The sequence below is a fragment of the Mus caroli genome, chromosome 1 (assembly GCF_900094665.2).
Source record: "Mus caroli chromosome 1, CAROLI_EIJ_v1.1, whole genome shotgun sequence".
NCBI classification, from domain to species: domain Eukaryota; kingdom Metazoa; phylum Chordata; class Mammalia; order Rodentia; family Muridae; genus Mus; species Mus caroli.
In genome coordinates this window covers 5826761-5847750 of record NC_034570.1, presented here as the reverse complement: position 1 = coordinate 5847750, position 20990 = coordinate 5826761, and the positions used below count along the sequence as shown (strand labels likewise).

The following is a 20990-nucleotide window of genomic DNA, read 5'->3' as shown; positions in this document are numbered from 1 at the left end:
CCACAAGTCATGTTTGTGTGTTATTGCCAGTAAGGCAGAACGTTGTACAGCTGGTGGAGTGATCTCTAAATTAGAGATTTCTTTCACATACTGTGCACAAGGCCAGGGGACTAGAAGACATTGATTGAAGTAAATTCTTGTGAATGTATGTTATGGAAATTTAGTTCTTAAGCTGTGGGAGTAGAATATGAAAGTCCATGTAACTGAAGTGTATAGTATTTTCCTCTGAAGCAGTGATATACTAAGTACATTCTCCATTGTACTATTCAGACACTTTCTGACAGTCACTAGGACTGCAGATCTTATCTTAGGCAATTTCATATCTTAACTCAGAATATATATCCTTATGCTTCATAGCTATAATCTCTATGTAGTACTTCATAGTAACTAATATGCTTTTATATGCATTCTTTAATCTTTGTATACTTTAGAAATATGTAAAGGAAACATTAATGCCTTTGTTTCATAGGAAATTAAGATGCAGTATTATATTTTCTTTTGTCCAAGTTACTATCCCTGGGCTGTGAACTTCTGATATATTCAGTATTTTATGTACCTTTTTACTTTGTGTAGAACCTAACTTAGTGCTTTAACAGAGTGGGTTTCTAGTAAGTGCATATTTTATGCAGAATGAAATTTATACTACAAATAGCTTTAGGTTCATCTTTATAAAAAGAACCTTGGGCAAAAAGGGAGCTGATGAACTCATTTTTTAAAAATATAATATTCCGGGAAATAGTTAAGAATATTTGAAATCTGTAACTTGTACTTTTCTTTTTCTTCCTGTCTCTTCTTAATGGAATTGAGGATTTACCCCAGGGCCTCACTCATTATAGACCACTAGACAAGCATGATTTGTTTGTTTGTTTGTTTGTTTTTGTTTTTTGGCATTTGGGGTTTTTTTCACCTTTTCCTGTTGCAAGGCCTTTGTACTTAGTATGCCTTTTATCCAGAGGCTCTTTCTTTTGTTTTTTGTTCTTGAGACAGGCTCTTACTATGTTGTCCAGGCTAGCCTTGAATTCCCTCATCTGTTACTTTCAGGCAGATGATCCTACGCCTGCCTTTTTTCCTGTTCTTGTACTGCCAGCTCATCTCCTCTTTGAGGTCTCGTGGCTAGAGATCTTTCTGGTCCACCTAACCAGACTTAACCCCACTGCAATGATAATCTTGTTTTTTATTTCTTTGTTTTTGTCTTTCTTCTGTGTTACCACGCTTTCAGTGAGAATTTAACCTTGGCGACACAAGGGACCTTCTAAATACTCAATTTTACCAGTTGTAAAAATATGTCTTATAAGCTGGGCGGTGGTGGTGCACGCCTTTAATCCCAGCACTTGGGAGGCAGAGGCAGGCGGATTTCTGAGTTCGAGGCCAGCCTGGTCTACAAAGTGAGTTCCAGGATAGCCAGGGCTATACAGAGAAACCCTGTCTCGAAAAACCAGAAAAAAAAAAAAAAGTCTAACATATTTTGTTCAAGTTAGTGTTAAAATTTGTAGAATTCCTTTCGCCTTTTAAAATTATATACTTTCATTTCTTAGGACTGATAATTCTATCAAAAATCATTGGAATTCTACCATGCGAAGAAAAGTGGAGCAGGAGGGCTACTTACAAGATGGAATAAAATCAGAGCGGTCTTCATCAAAACTTCAACACAAACCTTGTGCGACTATGGACCATTTGCAAACCCAGAATCAGTTTTACATTCCTGTTCAGGCACATATTTTTAATATCTTTATTATTTAAAAACAAGTTCTTTAGTTGCTATATGGGAACTATTGGATTGGGTTGGGCTTTTTTTTTTTTTTTTAGTACAAGTAAATTTTGTTTTGGGGAGTAACATGGATAGACTTTTAAATTTCTAAAATGAAAAGTAAGCCATAGTTTTGACAAATATTTTAGTACAAATTTCACTTGAAAGTTTCCTTCTATATGTGATTTTCACATTGAGAAATATAGTGTGTGCATATGATAGTACTCTTTAATTCATTTCATTTATGGACATAAAGATGTGCTTTAACATCTATGTCATTTCTCCTCCAACATTGTTCTGTGTAATGCAGTATTGCCTATCTCACAGGTGTGTACAGAGCAGTCTAAAGGAGAAGTAGTAAAACAATCATTTAAACAGTCCTTTGGGAAACAGCAAATAGCTGATCTTTGATCTTGTTACACTTTGCTCTTTGCTTGAGTGATTTAGCCTTCATTTAGACAGACTCATTAGAGGTTACCCAAATTCAAATTCAGGGAGCTCTGTGTCTTGTCCCCGACAACACACGTTTACCCACCTGTAAGAAATGTGTTTAGTGATCTTGATACGACTTGCTTTGCTCTGTCTGTGTATGTATTTATAGTAGACACTTATTAGTTCTTTTACATAAAATGTAAAAGGCTGTTAGGACCAAGTAGTGTCTCACAAAAGATAGACTTGGGCCCAGTGTTAAAGTCTGCTTCCTAAGCCTCAGGTTTCATTTCATTCTACATTTTATGAACATTACTAAGTTCTTTTAGACTTACTTTTAAAAGAAACAAAGTAGTCTTAATTTATAAATAGGAAAACATGGGACTACAGCAGTGTAGTTAACTGCTGTCACTTGACCTTAAGGATTTTAATGTTTTGTTTTTTAAACATATTTTCTTTAGAGTTTTAGATTTCAATAGTGTTAACAGCAAGGTTTTGCTTCTGTCTTAGAAAAATTACCATTTAAAGTTTTTTTGACTTACAGAAAGATAATTTTAAAAATTACTTGTTGCCAAGGGAGTGTTTGACAATCTCAACCAAAATGTGTTGAAGAGGATAAGGATAGTGTTTAAAATATTAAGAATTGTTTCCCATTTAATAATTTTGAAAACTTTATATAATTTAAATTTTAAACTATTAAGAAGATAATTCTAGCCTGGCAGCTGTGGCGCATGCCTTTAATCCCAGCACTTGGGAGGCAGAGGCAGGCGGATTTTTTAGTTCGAGGCCAGCCTGGTATACAGAGTGAGTTCCAGGACAGCCAGGGCTACACAGAGAAACCCTGTTTCCAAAAACCAAAACCAAAACCAAAACAAAAACGGATAATTTAGTTTTTCTTAAGAAGTGTAACATGAAGAAAAAATATGTTGGCTTGAAATACTGTGGCAAATTTTCATTGAAAACTTTGAGAAAAATAAGTTTCTAATCTATTGGAGCTTCCAAGTTGAGCAATAACTGATCCTAATTGAGTATTGTCAAAGCTAACCTCTAGGTTAGAGCTCAGATATAATGATTTTTGCATTAGATGATGATTTAGGCCATTATAGAAAGTAGACAGATTATACTTACTTGTATTTGATTGCTAGATTTTTTTTTACAAACATCTCATATATTTTATTAGTGCCCCTAAATTAAAATAAACTTTATAATTTTTATAACCAATGTTTTAGGAATGAGGCAGTGATACTTAGTGTGTTGTCAGAGTGTCTGTTAGGACTACAGGCCTGGCTCTGATTGGTTTCTACTTGAATAACAGAAAAAGCCCTCTTTTCTTTTCTTCTTAGAGATTGATATTAGGTGGTGATAAGAGTATGAACACAATTTATTATCTTCTGTAGGCATTAGGGCAACCCTCAAAAACTGACTTTTTAAAATATGTGGTAGATGATGTTGTAACAGACAATTGGCTGAAACAACCAGAACTAGAAGCCAAGTGTGGTAATATATACCTGTAATTTCAGCACTGGGGAGGTTAGGGCAGGAGGATCAGGAATTTGAGACCAGTCTCAGCTATATAGTTAGCTCCAGGTTGCTTGGGCTTCAAAACAAAACCCTGTCTCAGAAATCGAAAGACAAAAATAAAAATCTAAATGTAGGTTATTTCCTACACTTATGATTTTATCAGTAGATTCTAAGGACAGATGATACAATTATTAAATAAAAAACTATTGTAGTTATGAGTTTTCAAAGTTGCTAGACAATATTCAGTCTCCAGGTTTTTGTTTTGTTGTTGGTTTTTTGTTGTTTTGTTTTTCTGATACAGGAGCTCAACATCTAGCCTTGAGATTTTATAGAGTTCTGTCTGTCTCTACCTCTTAAGCATTAAAGGCATGTGCCATCCTTCCCAGTATTCCACTTTTAATGGACATTTTATCACAACCTTTCTTGACATCAGATTCTTAAAAAAACGTATCACCTCTAACAATAATTTACTTCTTTTTTCAGATCCCCGGTTATCAGTATGTGTCACCTGATGGCAATTGTGTTGAACATGTACAGACATCTGCCTTTATTCAGGTAAGGCTAATTTGTAACAGAACCACAAAGGAAGATAGTAACCATGTATTGCTTACCTATAATCCCAGTTTTTGAGCTGAGGCAGGAGGATTGCCACAGTTCAAAACAAGCAGAGCTACATAGCAAGTATCAGGCCAGTCAGGGGTACAGAATAAGAAGCAAAAACAATAAAAGTCTAACAAAAGAAATGAAAAACAGGAATCCTGGTGATATGTACAGACCTGTGATCCCAGCACTTGGGAAGATGAGGCAGGAAGATGCTGTGCCCTCCCTCCACTAAAACAAAACAAAACAAAACAAAACAAAACAAAGCATTTGACATAGTTTTAGATGTTGAATAGTACTAATTTCCTTATCTATTAAACTAGGATAAAGAACATTGCTGGGTTTTTTTGTGTGTGTTTTGTCTTTTTAATTTTTGTTTTTACTTTAAGTATTATTTATCTAAAGGAAAATGTATAAATGGATTTGAAAAATAAAAGCCATAAAAGTATGAGGTGATTAGCAGCACTAGTGTGGCAATTTGTTCACTTTTATAGCTTAAATCATTCAAACAGTTCTGAATTGTATAAAACACTTTACAATACATTTATCTAAAAATATTCCAGAGGTACATTTTTGAAACATAGTTAATGCAATATGTTTTTAGGTTCCCCCCTGCTATTCATTTGTAAAAGTATTATGTAGCCCTGGCTGGCCTTGTAGTTGATATGTAGCCCAGGATACTCTTGGACTTGTAGTCCTCCTATTTGCACCTTCCTACTGTAGGGATTACAGCTGTATGCCATCATGCTGCATGGTTTTAGGTGATGCTGGAGACTCGCCTGGGGCTTCTGCATACTAGACAAATTACTACCTGAATTATATCATTACCACTGTTTTTTGTCTTTTTTTGCTTTGTTGCGATAGGGTGCTACCATGTAGCCCAAGGATAGCTTTAAACTCGAAACCCTCCTTTCTTTCTGTTTCCAGAGTGAAGGAATGACAAGTGTGCACTACCATGCCTGAAATAATGCCCCCCCCCATTTAAATTTCCCAGTTTTCTTTTACAAACTTGAAAATATTTACAAGTACCCTTTTAGATTCCAGAGGAAGTGTGGTATAGATTAGTAACATTTGGATTTAGTACTATTACGTTTTTTTATAGGCTGATGAAAACACTATCTTAAAGCAGTTGTGATGGTGCTTGTTTTTCTTTTATTTAACTTATTTTAGCAACCCTTTGTTGATGAAGATCCTGATAAAGAAAAAAAAATAAAGGAGCTCGAGTTGCTTCTTATGTCAGCCGAGAATGAAGTTAGAAGGAAGAGGCTTCCACCTGTAAGGAACGAACTTACGTGTTTGCATTTGATTGTTGGAGTCCTCACATGGACGCGTTCATTCTTTTCACTAGCTGTGGAGGACATTTTCTCATTTAATTTGCAGTTTTGATGTTGCTTGATTATGACTTACATCTCTTCCAGAGTGTTGACATTGTTCTGTATTAGGATACTTTTTTTTCCTTAAAAAATGTTTCTTAAATCATAAATGACTTAGAGTAAAATCTTTCATTTGTATTTTTTTGTGTGTGTTTTATTAGGCTTTTAAAACTTGATATTCTATGTAAGGGTGGATTAAATTGAAAAGCTTGTAAAATACATATAATAGGTATAGAGAGATAAACTCTAAATTATTTTTATTTTCTTTGAGAAATTGTCTTTCAGTTTATTTAGGCTATGAGTCAATAACTAATAGCAGAAGGGAACATTTGGATTTACATTCTTTAAAGAACTTTTTCAAAAGAAGAAGGCTGATATGGATGCCTTTGATTTAGCCAGAATAACTAGGAGTATTAAGTTAAGATAAGCGATATAATTTCTAGTAGAATTAAACAGGTTATGCTAGATGGATTAGAGAAAAAAAAAGATGTACGTTTAATCTGATACCTGCAGTCTTTATCTTTAGAGATGGGTTTTCTTAGACTGGGCCTACAGCTCAGTGGCAGAGAATTTATCTAATAGATATTTGATCTTGGGTTCAGTCTTAGCACTCAGAAAACTTGCTTTTCCCCTTCTTGACTTGAGACTTAATGAGAGGGCAAAAATGTTGAGAGTTATGGGAACTTAAGGTAGCATCACTCTGAGAGAATAAGCCGACATCTTCAGTTATTATCATGAAACAACTGGTATTATCTTACAGGATTTAAGAGGGTATTTAAATGACATGTTATAATAATTATTATAGGTGAGATTTTACTATAGGAAAGGCAATTTTTGTTTTGAAACTATAACCCATCAGTAAATAATAAGATTGCAAATGTGCATATTTCAATAATTTTAGCTTTGTTAAAGAAATGACAAGTAGTCCTTATTTGTAGATGACTATGTCATATTTAAGCCATTTTAGAAATTTTTGGGCTGGGATGTAGCTCAGTGTTAGGAGCCTTTTCCTATGTTTGAGGCCTTTCGCTTTGTTCCCAAATGCTTCAAAACAAAACCAAAACAAAACAAAATCACGTTTTTAAAAAAATAAATGTTAATTTTTTCATTTTGTTTTATGTGTATGGGTATTTTGTCTGCATGTATATCTGTGTACTGCATATATGAAGTGCCTGAGGAAGCCAGAGAAGGTCTCAGGTCCCCTGAACTGCCATGTAGGTGCTGGGAATCACACCCAGGTCCTTTGGAGGTGCAGCCAGGGTTCTCAACTGCTGAGTCATCTTTCCAGTCCAGTTTGGTTTTTAAAAAAGTAATAGTGTTGGGGACATGTTAGGAGGGTGTGGGGGATACAGAAGGGGAATAGCGGGTGGAAATGATCAAGGTACATTGTGCACATGTATGAAGTTATCAAAGAATAAATATTTTAAAACTAATAACAGTACCTTAGCTCAGGATGCAGTATATCTGTCTCATTTAATAACAAAAACATACTAACTCTAGTAGTTCACATTTTATATTAAAAGAGAGAAATTTGCTGACTTCTTTTTAAAACTTGATGTCAATGTCTGGCTAAATGGGCTATTTTAAATCCTAGAGGGAAGTTACTTCAGTCGGTAGTATAGACTTCATACAAATTTATTTATTTTTTAAACAGATGTATGATAATAACTATTATTATTTTACTGAATTCTATTATGCTGTACTTAGCTATTTCATGTGTATACTTGGTGATTCTCATATTAATTAAAGTAGATGGAATTCATTAGAGATTAAGATTAGGTCTGTATATTTGCAATGCTGTGGTTTTTCTGTTTGGTCCAGTGGCTTCCATCTTTGTTTGCTTGCTTGTTTGTTTATTTAATGCGCATGGGTATTTTGCCTGCATGTGCGTCTGCATCGTGTGTGCAGTGCTCATGGAGGTTAGAAGAGAGTGTAAGATCCTTGGAAACTGGAGGTGTGGATGGTTCTGAGCTCATGTGTGGGTGCTGTGAACTCTGGAACATTGAATCCTCTGGAACAGCAGCAAATACTCTTGTCCACAGAGCCATCTGTCAGGCCTGATTCTTTTTTAAACAGTAGAAACCATTTATTGAGTGATTTCTTTAAAATGGGCTATATATTCTTAAGAATATTATTGCTATATGCTATATTTCATGTAAAATATAATGTAAAATTCCCCATGTGCACCAGCCTCATTCTGCACATATGACTGCTGGTTCCCATACTCATTTGCTAAAGATAAAGAATACTTTCATATTTCAGAAAGTTCTATTGAATAGTGCCATACATGTTACAAGTTATCTTTCCTTCATGAGTCTTCAAGATCTCATTATTATAAGAGCAGGAAACGAGGCTTCCAAGATAAGTAAAATGCCTTGGTCATATTTCTAAAAAGAGAAAGAAAACTAGTATAGCCCCTGATATCAGAGTACTTAATCTGCAATGAGAACAGAGATGAGGAATAGAATATGGTAGGATGAAATAAGTCACTTAGTTTTATAAGAATTGAGGAGAAATATGTACTTTAGATTCACAGTTGGGATATGTTCTTGGAAGAAGTCCTATTTGAATTTAGTGAAAACTCAGGATGACTATATATTAGCAAGATAGATGAATTAAGGCAGTATTGTAAATAGAAGAGATGAAAGTATATTGTCAGTCACACGGCATACTTCTTAATAGTTAAACTGTCTCTTAAATCAAGACTAGCACTTTTTGTGGATAGTGGGCATATTCTAGATAAAATAACAGTGTGTAAAGAGACTCTCCAGAGTGAAAGAGATCATTCATCAGGGAGTTAAAACTGCTATAGCTTTGTATTCACATATAAGGAGAGTTGTAAGTGGACTTGTGGAATGAACTTTGTAAAGAAAATGAGGCCAGGTTTTAGGTCTTTGTTATGTTAAGTGCTAATTTTATTGAGACAGTGACTTTATACTTAAAATTTATTTAGGAAAAGGAAATCTAGCTAAGGTATGAGATTTAGTGGAAACAAATTATATACTAATATTGAAGACTGTATTTGGGTACTATATATTTTTAGCTAAAATGATATGAAGTATGTTATTGAAAATTTTCATTTAAAATCTAAATTTATGACTACATTGAGAATGGCAAATAATACTCAAATTTCTTTTGTACTTTTAGCAACCTGGAAGCTTTTCTAGCTGGTCTGGTAGTTTCCTCATGGATGATAGTATGTCTAACACACTGAATAATCTGGAGGAACACACTACTGAGTTTTATAGCATGGATGAAAATCAGACTGTTTCTGCTCAGCAGAATTCACCCACAAAGTTTCTAGCTGTAGAAGCAAATGCTGTGCTGTCTTCTCTACAGACCATCCCAGAATTTGCAGAAACTCTAGAACTAATTGAATCGGTAAGTTTGAAGTTATAAAATTAATTATGTAATCTAATGTAGAAGCTTAGTGTAAATATTTAATAAACATGTAACAACTTAATGTTAAGCATTGCCTAATTTTGATCTCTTTTGTAAAGGTTTCTGGCAAAAAAAATTAAAAGCTTAAGTTCTTAAGTGTGTATCTTAAAAAGATGTTTTTATAATTAAGAACAATTCATTGTTTATTAGATTACACAAATTACACAAATATTTTAGAGTGTTCGAAATTAAGGAAACTATAAAAAGGAAAATTAAAATCCCCTGTACATTTAGTCTTGATCATTTGATGTATATAAGCACAAATATATAACTCATGTTATATTTTTATCTTTTACTTATATTATGAGCCTGTCTTTGGTTTCTCAGCATACATGTAATTTTTTAAAATTAATTAATTATTTTATTTATTCCTTCCTGAATGTTGTCCCCGATCTTCCCTCTCAGAGTTCTTTTCCGCATTCTACCTCCCCTTTGCCACTAAGATATTCATTCTTTTTTTTAAGGGATTTTTTTATTAGATAATTTCTTTATTTACATTTCAAATGCTATCCCCAAATCCCCCTATACCCTCCCCGCGCCCTGCTCCCCAACTCACCCACTCCCGCTTCCTGGCCCTGGCATTCCCCTGTACTGGGGCATATGATCTTCCCAATACCAAGGGCCTCTCCTCCCATTGATGGCTGATTAGGCCATCCTCTGCTACATATGCATCTAGAGACACAGCTCTGAGGGGTACTGGTTAGTTCATATTGTTGTTCCTCCTATAGGGTTGCAGACCCCTTTAGCTCCTTGGGTACTTTTTCTAGCTCCTCCATTGGGGGCCCTGTGTTCCATCCAATAGCTGACTGTGAGCATCCACTTCTGTATTTGCCAGGCATTGGCATAGCCACACAAGAGAGAGCTATGTCAGGGTCCTTTCAGCAAAATCTTTCTGGCATATGCAATAGTGTCTAGGTTTGGTGGTTGTATATGGGATGGATCCCCATGTGGGACAGTCTCTGGATGGTCTTTCCTTCCGTCTCAGCTCCAAACTTTGTCTTTGTAACTCCATCCATCGGTATTTAACATATAATTTTTGAGCAAGGTCTAACTGTATTTTCCTGTCTGGCCTGAAACTCATTATGAGACCAGGCTGGCTTTGAACTTACAGAAATCTGTCTGCTTCTGTTTCCTGAGTGCTGGGATTAAAGTGTGTGTGTGCATGTCTGGATCTTAAATATATTTCTTAAACATGCTTTATAGTACTCCATTATATGACCGAAAGGCAGTTGATTTACTCAATGCATCATTGTAATTGTGCATTTTGAGGGTATCTAGATTTTCAGTATCACCAACAACAAGTAATACTAATAGAGGATGTGTTGTTGAGTCATGACAATTATGTACTTGGCTGAGTGGAATTTCTAAATCAAAGTATATGTTCCATATACATATTACCAAATGGTTATAGAGTTTCATGGTGTTTTCTTGTTAAATAGAATGGTTGTATGATAAATTATGTTTTTAATAATAGCCTAAAATAATCTGTTCTTTTTATGTAAAATATTCTGACAGAAAATTTCAGCTACTGCATTAGATGAAACATTATCTTGGTATTATAAAAAATTGTAGTATTTTCTAAGGTGATCATGCTTAATTACAGAAAGATGTCTAGACAAAGCTTGCTTTTACTGGTTAAAAATGAGTAAATAACTTTTTTCTTTGGTTTCTCTGTGTAGCCCTGGCTGTCCTGGAACTCACTCTGTAGACCAGGCTGGCCTCGAACTCAGAAATCCACCTGCCTCTGCCTCCCAAGTGCTGGGACTAAAGGCGTGCTTCGCCACCACTGCCTGGCTGTAAATAACTTGTTAAAAATTATCATCATGTGTTACTAAACTGTTAAGAGCTTAATTTTATTAAGACTTCATTTTTTTTTTTTTGTAGGATCCTGTAGCATGGAGTGATGTTACCAGTTTTGATCTTTCTGATGCTGCTGCTTCTCCTGTCAAGTCTACTCCAGTTAAATTAATGAGAATTCAACATAATGAAGGAGCCATGGAATGTCAGTTTAACGTCAGTCTTGTACTTGATGGGAAAAAGAACAGTTGTAATGGTGGAGACAGTGAAGCTATTCCTTTAACATCCCCAAATGTGGTCAAGTTTAGCACTCCACCAACCATCCTCAGAAAGAAGAAAAGAATTCGAGTGGGTCAGTCTGCAGGCAGTGAGCTTGGCGATGGCTCACTTAGCGAAGTTGGTAATGCAGCACTAAAACACACACCAGTGAAAACACTACCATTTTCTCCTTCTCAGGTACTAGTGTTTTACGTTTGCCAATGTTGACTAAATTAGATCTTTAGTATCTTTAAAAGCAATTGACTGTTTTTTTTTTAAATAACAAAAATAGATATGTTTAATTGTATGCATGAGAATGGTAAACCCAGAAAGTCAGAAAGGGTAATATTTGAATCACAGCACCATAGACTTTCAAGAGTTAAAAGGGAAGTTTCCTTTGTCATGTAGTTCTATTTCTCGATAAGACTGAGGAAAACTGGACCCTAAAAAGTAAAATGATTTATTTGCCCAAAGGTCTCTAATGCAGAGCTGAGACTAAGATCTAGTATGACTCTTTGATTCTTGATTGTTTAGCATATATTCCTGACATGGTATAAAGAGACCTTATCAGGAATTTAGATTTTCATTTATATGTTAATTTTCCTCTTTGACATTCTTTGGAAGAAATGAAGACAGCGGTTTACTCTAAGAATGTCATGTTTTGATGTCCGAGACCACCTGCTCTAGTCCTTAGTGATGCTCCAAGGAGCAGATGTATACATTAGGATGATTTTTTTATTGGGCACTTGTTATATTCCAGGCTGTGTGTCTCTTCTTACAGCATCTCCTGTTAATCTTCTTTCAAATGACATTGGAAGCCAAAGGGAGTAAGTTTTAAAATGCAGCAACTTGTGTTTTAATATTTTAATTTCTTTCCTGTTGCTGAGATAAAATATCCTGACAAGCAATGTAAGGAGGAAAGGATAGAGTTATTTTAGCCTCCAGTTCCAGGTGACAGTGTTGTGGAAGTCACAGTGGTAGAATTTGAGACAGCTGCTCATGTCAATATGCACAGCCAGAAGACAGCTACAAGTGCGTGCATGAATCCATGCTGCTGTTGCTGCTCAGCTTCGTTTCTGAGGCCATCCAGAGTCTGCTACTAGGGGAATGGCTCTTCCACTTGTAGGCTGGGTTTTGCCACCTCATTTAACCCAATTAAGGGCCTCACAAGCTGGCACAAGCCCATTTCCCAGATGATTCTAGGTTTTGTCAAGTTGACAGCATTAATCATCACATAGATGTTAAAAGAGAAGTAGGGAGCTTAATGATCAAATATGGAGAATTCTGGAATTTATTGAAGGTTTGTTTTAAGGTTGGGAAGATAGTAGGTATGGCAGTACATAATAGCTACTGTGGTCTGAAAATGTTTGAGGTAATACAATTTGCATGGTCTACAAAGTCCTTTAGCTCTCAAGTTCAGAATTATCCCAGGGAAAGTTTCCATTTCCAGAGCTTTATATGTTAGTAATTTTTACTGAAGTCAATTCTATCTAGAAAGCAAGTAGATGATACTTATATCCCATGACATTTGGGTTTTATCCTGTGAAAGACTTTGATATTTAATTCTAGGTGTGGTGATTCAAATATTAGGAGACAGGAGTGATAGAGCTTGAGTAGATTGCACTTGTAAGTGGCACTCTTGAAGCAATTTCTACTTCCTCATATCACTACTGCTAGTCTGCTAGCTACAAAAGGAAATTAGGATTTCATAGTAGTATGAAATGTTAAGTCTCATTGTATAGTTTAGAAAGTGATCTCGTGTATTGTCTGCTTAAAGTATCTGATCTGTCTTCTAGACAGGCAAGTTTGCCTGGCATTTAACTTTCAATAAATAAGCCAACTGGTGTCTTTACAGGTGTGCACATACACCCAGTCTGTTATTCTATTCTGAGTTCAAGATACTCTGAGTTACTTTTTCAGTTATACTCTTCTCTAAGACCAGGAGATAACTGTTGTAACAACTATGTGGCTTCTGTAGATGAGCACTTGATGTGCACTGCTTTACATTTCGTGCTGTTAGAAAGCCTGACCATTTGTGAGTCAGAGTTTCCTTAATGTTTAGTACGTGCTCATCTGTTCAAAGTGCTGGGAGGGAGGCAGCAGTGAACAGAACATGAGGCTTAATTTCCAAGACGTAGAATGTAAATGTAATATTACTGATAATCTTTTCCTAAAACAATACAGAAGTCTTAGCAGTTTGATATTTATACAGGAGCTTTGATGTTCTAAAAATTGTCTGAATTCACTTCCTCATTTAGTTTTTTAACACATGTCCTGGAAATGAACAACTTAATATAGAAAACCCTTCCTTTACATCAACCCCAATTTGTGGGCAGAAAGTTCTCATTACAACTCCTCTTCAGAAGGAAGCAACCCCCAAAGATCAAAAAGAAAATGTAGGGTAAGTCTGTATTAAATAATTATGTTAGGAAAAACTGGAATTTAGCATGTTAGAAGTATGTCAGCATTTTATTCAAATGAATGGTGTATCCATAATCTTTAGTTCTATAGGATTTAGAAGTTTGTAATTATTGTTTTTAAAGTCACATGCTCTTGTTTCTCTAGAATACTGGAAACTGGCTAAATTTAGCATAAAAATTTTATTGCAAGCAAAATATTCTTAGTACTTTTTTCTAAGTCATTTTTTTCTTTAAAATTATTCGATTATAACCAACTCTAGACAACCATACTTTAGATACCTCTGTGATGCATTAAAAATCATATGTCTGGTCTATAGAGTGAGTTCCAGGACAGCCAGGGCTACACAGAGAAACCCTGTCTCGAAAAAACCAAAAACAAACAAAAACCTCCCAAAACCAAAACCAACCAAACAACAACAAAAAATCATGTCTATATAAAAATATAGCTTATGTTTTTTATGGCTTTGCTTTTGTTAACATTTATGACCTCACATGTGACAATAATATAAATATCTGAATGACTGACTAGATTCAGAACTCCTACTATTAGAAGATCTATACTGGGCACCACACCAAGAACTCCTACTCCTTTTAAGAATGCACTTGCTGCTCAGGAAAAGAAATATGGACCTCTTAAAATTGTGGTATGTGTACTCTTTATTCTCAAGCACTTTTCTAGTTTTAATTTAAAAAACTGGGTTTTACCATTTTGAATTTTTTAGTATTAAAACAGTATACATTGAAATGGAAACATTTTGTTTCTTAATTTATGAATATGAATTTGTTTAATCTTCCTTGGTCTTTAGATAACCCTTTGCTTGGATTATTTTAAATTTTTATGTTCTCGTGTTAACTAGAAGAAAACAATTGTTAGTGGCATGCTTAATATTAAAACATGTATGTAGTAGTTTAGTAGTTTCACTGTAGTAGAATTAATATTTTGATATATCTAATCTCTTAAATAATGTTGCATAGGAAACTAATGGGTCAGGGAATCTTCTTGAAGTTCAGTTTTTTTCTTCTATGTACAAGGGAGGTGGGGAAGGAATTTCTGGCCATTGCCTTTTAAAATCTTTAAAAAATAATTTAGTCCCAGCCACTTGCCTTTTTGGAAGAAGACATTCGAGAAGTTTTAAAAGAAGAAACTGGAACAGATATATTCCTCAAAGAGGAAGATGAACCTGCTTATAAAAGCTGCAAACAAGAGGTAACCTTGAGTATTGTATATGCATTTCTTTTCAGAGTTAGTTAGAGGCGGGTCTTTATGTAATTTTGGCTGCCCTCAAACTTCCAGACTCCCCGCCATCACTTTCTGAACGGTGACTGCAGATATGCTCCCCATCCCAGCTCTTCCAGTATTGTAGTCAGTGTTGACCATGCTGGAGAGACTTGGCTATAATGGTACCCTGTAAATTCCTTTTCTTAGCACTCTGCATCTGCATCTGTGAAGAAGGTCAGAAAATCCCTTGCCTTAGAGAGCTGGGACAAAGAAGAACCAGGCACTCAACTACTAACTGAAGACATTTCAGACATGCAGGTTTGTAAAGAATTCATACATGGTTTTAAATGGCTGTCTTAAGTCATAATTGTTCTCATTTCGTATGGATTGCTTGGCCAGATAATTTAAAAGAGAGTTACAGAAAATTTAGGGTTATTTTGCCTAGTTCAGAGAGAATCTATTATCTATGAAGAATATATGATTTTTTTAAACTTATTTTATTTTGAGAAGTTAGCTTTTTGTATGATATCAAAAAGTGGAGGTTCATAAAGCTTTAAGTTTTAGTATTTTATGAAATTACCAGATATTACTATAGCACTAGAAATTTATTTATGTAATTACCAAGATATTACTATAGAAATTAGTGAGATGTTATTATAGTGCCAGATGCTTCCTAGGAGGACAGTGAGCAGGGCTTCTATTACCATTTACTCAGTAGTTTCTTGTCTCTGTTTTTGAATTAGTTATTTTCCTCTTTCTTTTTTCTCTTAGTCAGAAAATATTCTTACAACATCTTTATTAATGATACCATTATTGGAAATACATGACAATAGGTGCAACTTGACTCCTGAAAAACAAGATATAAATTCAGCCAACAAAACATATACACTTAATAAAAAGAGACCAAACCCTAACCCTTGTAAAGCTGTCACATTGGAAAAGAGTCTTCAGGTATGGATGCATAAGTTTCTTGAGTGATTTTTGTTATTGTTTAGTCAATGATCACTTTAAACTTACTGATCACAAGTTATACTTTTTCTTTTAAAGTTAAATTGACAAGTACAACAAAGAATGATTATTTTGTCACTGAAAGCAGGTTTGGGTTTGAGAGAGACTCATTCATCAGTGCACATGTCATCTATACAATTGGAACTGTAGTCAGAGATTTTTCGGCTATTTTGTTTGTTTGTTTGTTTTGTTTTTTTGCTCATTTTTGTTGTTGTTTTGAGACAGGATCTCACCTCATTATGTAGCTGGGCTTGAACTCATATATGCAGCTTCAGCTTCCTAAATCCTGGGGCACAGACTTTTGACACCATGCCTGGCCCTTTGGTGATTCCCTAATTTTTGTGTGTGTGTAGATATTTAAATCCACTTGTGATAAGTCATTGGAAGCATTTCAGCATGATTTTGTTTGTATAATGGCTCCCAATAAACTTTGTGGATTAAAACTATAAAACAAAACAAAACAAAACAAAAAAATCCCCTATTCCTGTGTGTTCAGTAAATAGATGAAAATGAAGGCTAGAGAAATTCTTATCCTGTTATTTTAGGAGTTTTCCCAGAGAGGAAAATTAGAGAAGACGATTTCTTCTTTATGCCACACTGTATGCAGAGTAAATTCCCTGACATTTAAGCATTCCTTGAAAACATCTTTGGCAGTCAGACATAGTAGCCACTTGTCTGTCTTGAGCTATGGCTTTCAGAGAGTGACATAATACATGCCCTTAGTTGTTTAAAATGTTTTTAATTCCCGGTGTTTAGTTAACTTAGAGCTCCTTGGAAAAGTTCACTATATAGTAGCTCTTATATATTAATATAGGAACTTTTATCCCTTAATAAGGGAGAAAACAAAGAAGGTGCACTCCTTGTTCACATTTGACATTAGATCTTCCCTTTAAGTCAGTCTGTCTCTGTCTCTCTCTGTATCTGTCTCTGTCTCTTTCTTCTTGGCACTGGAGTCTAAACCTGGGCTCGCACATGCTAGACAAATACTCTACCAATGAGCTACATCTCCAGCTCCTTTCTTTGTTTGCAAAATTAGAGGGCAAAAAGGGATTATTTTTTCCCTATTATAATCCATTTGCTTTGTGGGGAGTTGTTGGGAACAAAACTATTATACTGTCATTATAGGCCAGTGAACAGTGTACATAATTGTAATAATTGCACAAAATTATCATAAATATTTTAGTATGTATTTAAAATCAAGCATCATTTTAAAAGATACAATGTTATCAAAACATTTTTAATGCAATTACCTACAAAATTCCTAGACAAAACAATTGATTTTTGAAAGTCTAGTTGTATGGATTGGCAATGTGGCTTAGTGGATAGAGGTGCTTGCTGCCAATCTTGATGGTTTGAGTTCAGTTCTGCAGCCCACATGGTAGAATGAGAGGACTAACTTTTGAAAGATGTCTTGACTTCTGCGTATGTTATGTGCGCTCTCTCTCTCTCTTTGGTATTTAATTTTACTAATTTTCATATCTCTATTCATCTTTCCTTCATAGTCGAATTGTGAATGGGAAACAGTGGTATATGGGAAGACAGAAGACCAACTTATCATGACTGAACAAGCGAGAAGATATCTGAGTACTTACACAGCTACCAGCAGCACATCAAGAGCTCTAATACTCTAACTTTTACTAAAGCTGATAAAATGCCCTACCCCTTTACTGTATTTTATGCTAAATTAGGTTGCAATGAAATTTGTCTCAATTAATTCTTTTAAAGGTTTTAATACATCCCTAAAATGGTTCACATTTTTTTTTCTATATTGAACAGGCAAAAAACTAATAAGCTACTTAAAGTAAGGGGTAGGCAAATTTATTATTTATATGTTTAAGAAATGAGAGTTTTAAAATTTGTTTTTAAAGAACAAAATGGGAAAATAAGCATGTTCCTGGGTATTCCATAGTAAATTCTCACATAATTTCTTTACAGGATATATGTTGCTACTGTCTCAAGGCTGTAGTCTGTTATAAACAAGTTAAGTGTGTGTGACCTCTGAAAGTCTACATTTAGGAAGCACAGAGGCTTTATGAAGTACTTTTGCATGTGTGCTGATTTACTTAGACTACCATTCATAAAGAAACACAGTGGGAAGGAGTCTCAAGGAAGCTAGAAGTTGCACTACTAATTTTGGTATTTTTCAGAAACAATGAAATTAACTACAGTGTTAAGGATATTTATTTGTGCATAGTACTAAAAATGCATTGAAAATGGGCTTTTTCTTACTAGTAAAGAGTCAGTATTTCTTCATAAGTCTCAGAAGAGCTGAGAATTTTGTTGAATGTATTGTACAGTATATAGGAGCAAGAAAACTTTGTAAATTGGAAAGATGTCTGTTTTTATAACTTATTTTCATTTTTAAAGCTTAAATGTAGATATTTATATATACAGGGTGTCTAGAAGCCAGTGTTGTTTCTTGCCATTACAGCTAACATAGTAAAGAATAACTTTGACTTTCAAGTATGAAATAGTTAAGTTATAGCTGCAAAGAATACAATATCTAAACTGTATGTCACATCTACCTAAATATTGCACTATATCCTTTAAATCATGTTGGTTTTAAAGTAGTTCTAAAATGTACTAAATAATAATTTAATATTTTCTTTTTAAATTATATTGGAGGGTCATATAAATTAATCTGGTGATTTGTATATGTGTTTGAAATTTTCATTTTGTTTAAAAAACAGTACGGTACCTTGTTCCCTAAAACAGTCTGCACTTAGAAGTTGTATTTACTCAATGTTTCAGAAGTAGAAAATATTATCTTTATTTATACAAATATTTTTGTCCTTTTATAAATGTTTTGTGTTTCCAGGTTACAACAGTTGCTTCGGTTGCCTGTTTAGGTGTTTGCACTTATTTTATCTCTTTTGGAAAGAATGTCTTTGCTTATGTGGTAGAGATTTTATGTAATTTTTTGAGATGTATAATGGTGTGCTGTCAACCTAAACACTGACAGGCAAATAGAATTGTACACTGTAGTTTGAATTATTTATAATTGACACACTCTCTCCCTCTCCACTCCTGAAGTATGCTGCTATAGAAAGTAGCAGAATCGGCTTGCTGCTATGAGAGATGGAAAGAGCGACCACCACTTGCACTGTGTGAAAAGATAAGCAAATGATGGCACGTTCTCAAGTTAACTGATGGATTCAACTATTCCCAAGCAGATTCTTACAAAGACCAAAACACCACTATGCCTCAAAACCAAACCAAACAGCTTAAGATTTTTAAAACTCTATTTATCTGTTAATAGAAATGGGACTACTGAATTTTTTAATGCTTAGTTCTTCAACAGTAGACCTAAAGGGTTTTAAGCTTTAAATCCAATTGCTAGTTTTTGCATACTCTATGTTAGTGAGAAGTAAAGGATATGTGTGGTGGTATTAAGATTATGCCTTCTTGATAACAATAGGTAAAACAATTTGAATCTTCTTAGCATGTTAAATATGTTTATTTTTTTCTAATTAATGAACTTCTCACAGAAATTTTGCTTTGTAAAACCAATGATTGTGGAAAAAAAATCTATATATCATTTCAATTACTTTGGGGTAACAATAGCACATAATTCCTTTTTTAAAAAATGTAGCCTTCAGCTGATTGGATGTAATAATCTCCAGTTGCCAAAGTATATAACTCAGACATGCTACATATTCTAAAACATATTTTTTCTTGAGCATTAAGTTAACACAAATGTTAATATATTATACATAAGCCTCAGCTTATGGGACAGAGTACATATTTGGGTTGGTATTGGTTGAATCCTCCAGTTAACTGCTTTGTTGTTTTTTTTGCAAGATTTGTAATCATAAAAATGTTAGGCATCTTAAGTCATCTTTTTCTACTGTTCATTTATATTCTTCAGTTTTCTGAAGATGCCAGACGTACAGGTAGCAGCCATACATGCATGGAAACTGACTTCACACATACCAATACTGCATTTTGTTGTAAGGTTTTCACATTAATACAGCAATTACACTGATTAAATTGAGTTTTTTTAATATATGAAAAACTTTGCATTGTAAGAGAATCTTGCAGACAATGTTGAAATCTATTAACATCCAAATAAAAGCATCTGTGTACAAGCTGGCTTGGCATTGCTCATTTCACTTTGGCTCTGTGTAAGGGATTTGATTGAACCCTTAAGACCTGAATTTAACATTGAGTTCTTAGAACTCCCTTTACAGGAATTTCATCTATTAATAAATGTGGCCTCTCCATCAGCCTTCATGCAGAAACATTTTCAACTTCCTTTTAAATACTTGCATGTAACTTTTATTAACACTGGAAATAGGACATTGAAAGATTCCTGTTTCCCACCCGGACCTGCCCTGTTTGTTGTGATGTTTCTAAATGGAGCCGCGTTGCCTTTGCCCATTCACTGAATCATCTTTTAGCTATATCAACCTCCATATGAGATTTGTCATAAAGGTTGTGTGTGTATGCAGCCACTTTATTTGAATTATTGTACATTGCTTTGAGCTTCCTTCTATAGAGATAGCAAGAAACTGCCCTGGCATTAGAGTGTTATCTGGAAAGGGTCAAATGGCCACAAATTAGGTTTTTGGAAATATTGCATTATCTTGATGAGTTCATCACCATTATTTAGTTTTGTAGGTTTAGCAATCTGTTGGAATTAAGTTGCTGAAAATGAGTTTGCCTCTCAGTAGAAGTCTTACATAATTTTTTAAAGACTTGGTATGTAAAACCAGAATTCTGTTCATTTGTATGTAAAATAAAACTGCAGAAGACTGGGTCCATTCTCACCTTAGAAGAAAACAGAAGGAAATAGTAACCACAATTAGATGTGACCAGATCTCTAGGGTTGTCTAATAATAATGATTCTTATTTATGTTCAACTTGGGGCTGGTTTCCACACTTCATTTCAATTCTTCCGGTGACTTGGCTCTCCCAAGAACATACTTTTTTCATGCCTGTGTTTGCAATGTTACCTTTTTTATATTGTTTCTAAAATGTTGTCAGCCATACAGCGCAGGCCTATGAAGCATTTCCTGAGTGCTTCGTAACATGTTCCTTCTGAGCATCAGTGGACTTAGAAAATCTTGTAAATGTTTTAATAATTAGTTATTGCCAGGGAATACTAGTTATACGTACACAACAGATTTACAAATAGCTTTGATTTCCTATTTACATAAAAAGTTTTGCCTATATTC

At 34.5% G+C, this 20990-nt stretch overlaps 1 protein-coding gene across 4 annotated transcripts in view; it reads left to right on the top strand.

Annotated features, from left to right (window-relative positions):
- Positions 1 to 19901, top strand: part of Mybl1 (MYB proto-oncogene like 1) — a 32728-nt gene extending 12827 nt beyond the window's left edge. Inside the window, exons 6-16 of one of the 4 annotated variants that reach the window (XM_021167681.1) lie at positions 1536 to 1710; positions 4181 to 4252; positions 5468 to 5572; positions 8818 to 9051; positions 10996 to 11364; positions 13425 to 13567; positions 14116 to 14230; positions 14677 to 14793; positions 15013 to 15123; positions 15577 to 15756; positions 17316 to 18500. In XM_021167681.1, coding sequence (XP_021023340.1) covers positions 1536 to 1710; positions 4181 to 4252; positions 5468 to 5572; positions 8818 to 9051; positions 10996 to 11364; positions 13425 to 13567; positions 14116 to 14230; positions 14677 to 14793; positions 15013 to 15123; positions 15577 to 15756; positions 17316 to 17444 — 1750 coding nt within the window. In that variant the 3' untranslated portion in view covers positions 17445 to 18500. Of the gene's footprint in view, positions 1 to 1535; positions 1711 to 4180; positions 4253 to 5467; positions 5573 to 8817; positions 9052 to 10995; positions 11365 to 13424; positions 13568 to 14115; positions 14231 to 14676; positions 14794 to 15012; positions 15124 to 15576; positions 15757 to 17315 lie in introns of those variants that run through there. The other 3 variants (XM_021167690.1, XM_029481202.1, XM_021167699.2) reach the window with 3 other exon arrangements.
- The last annotated feature ends 1089 nt before the right edge of the window (positions 19902 to 20990 follow it).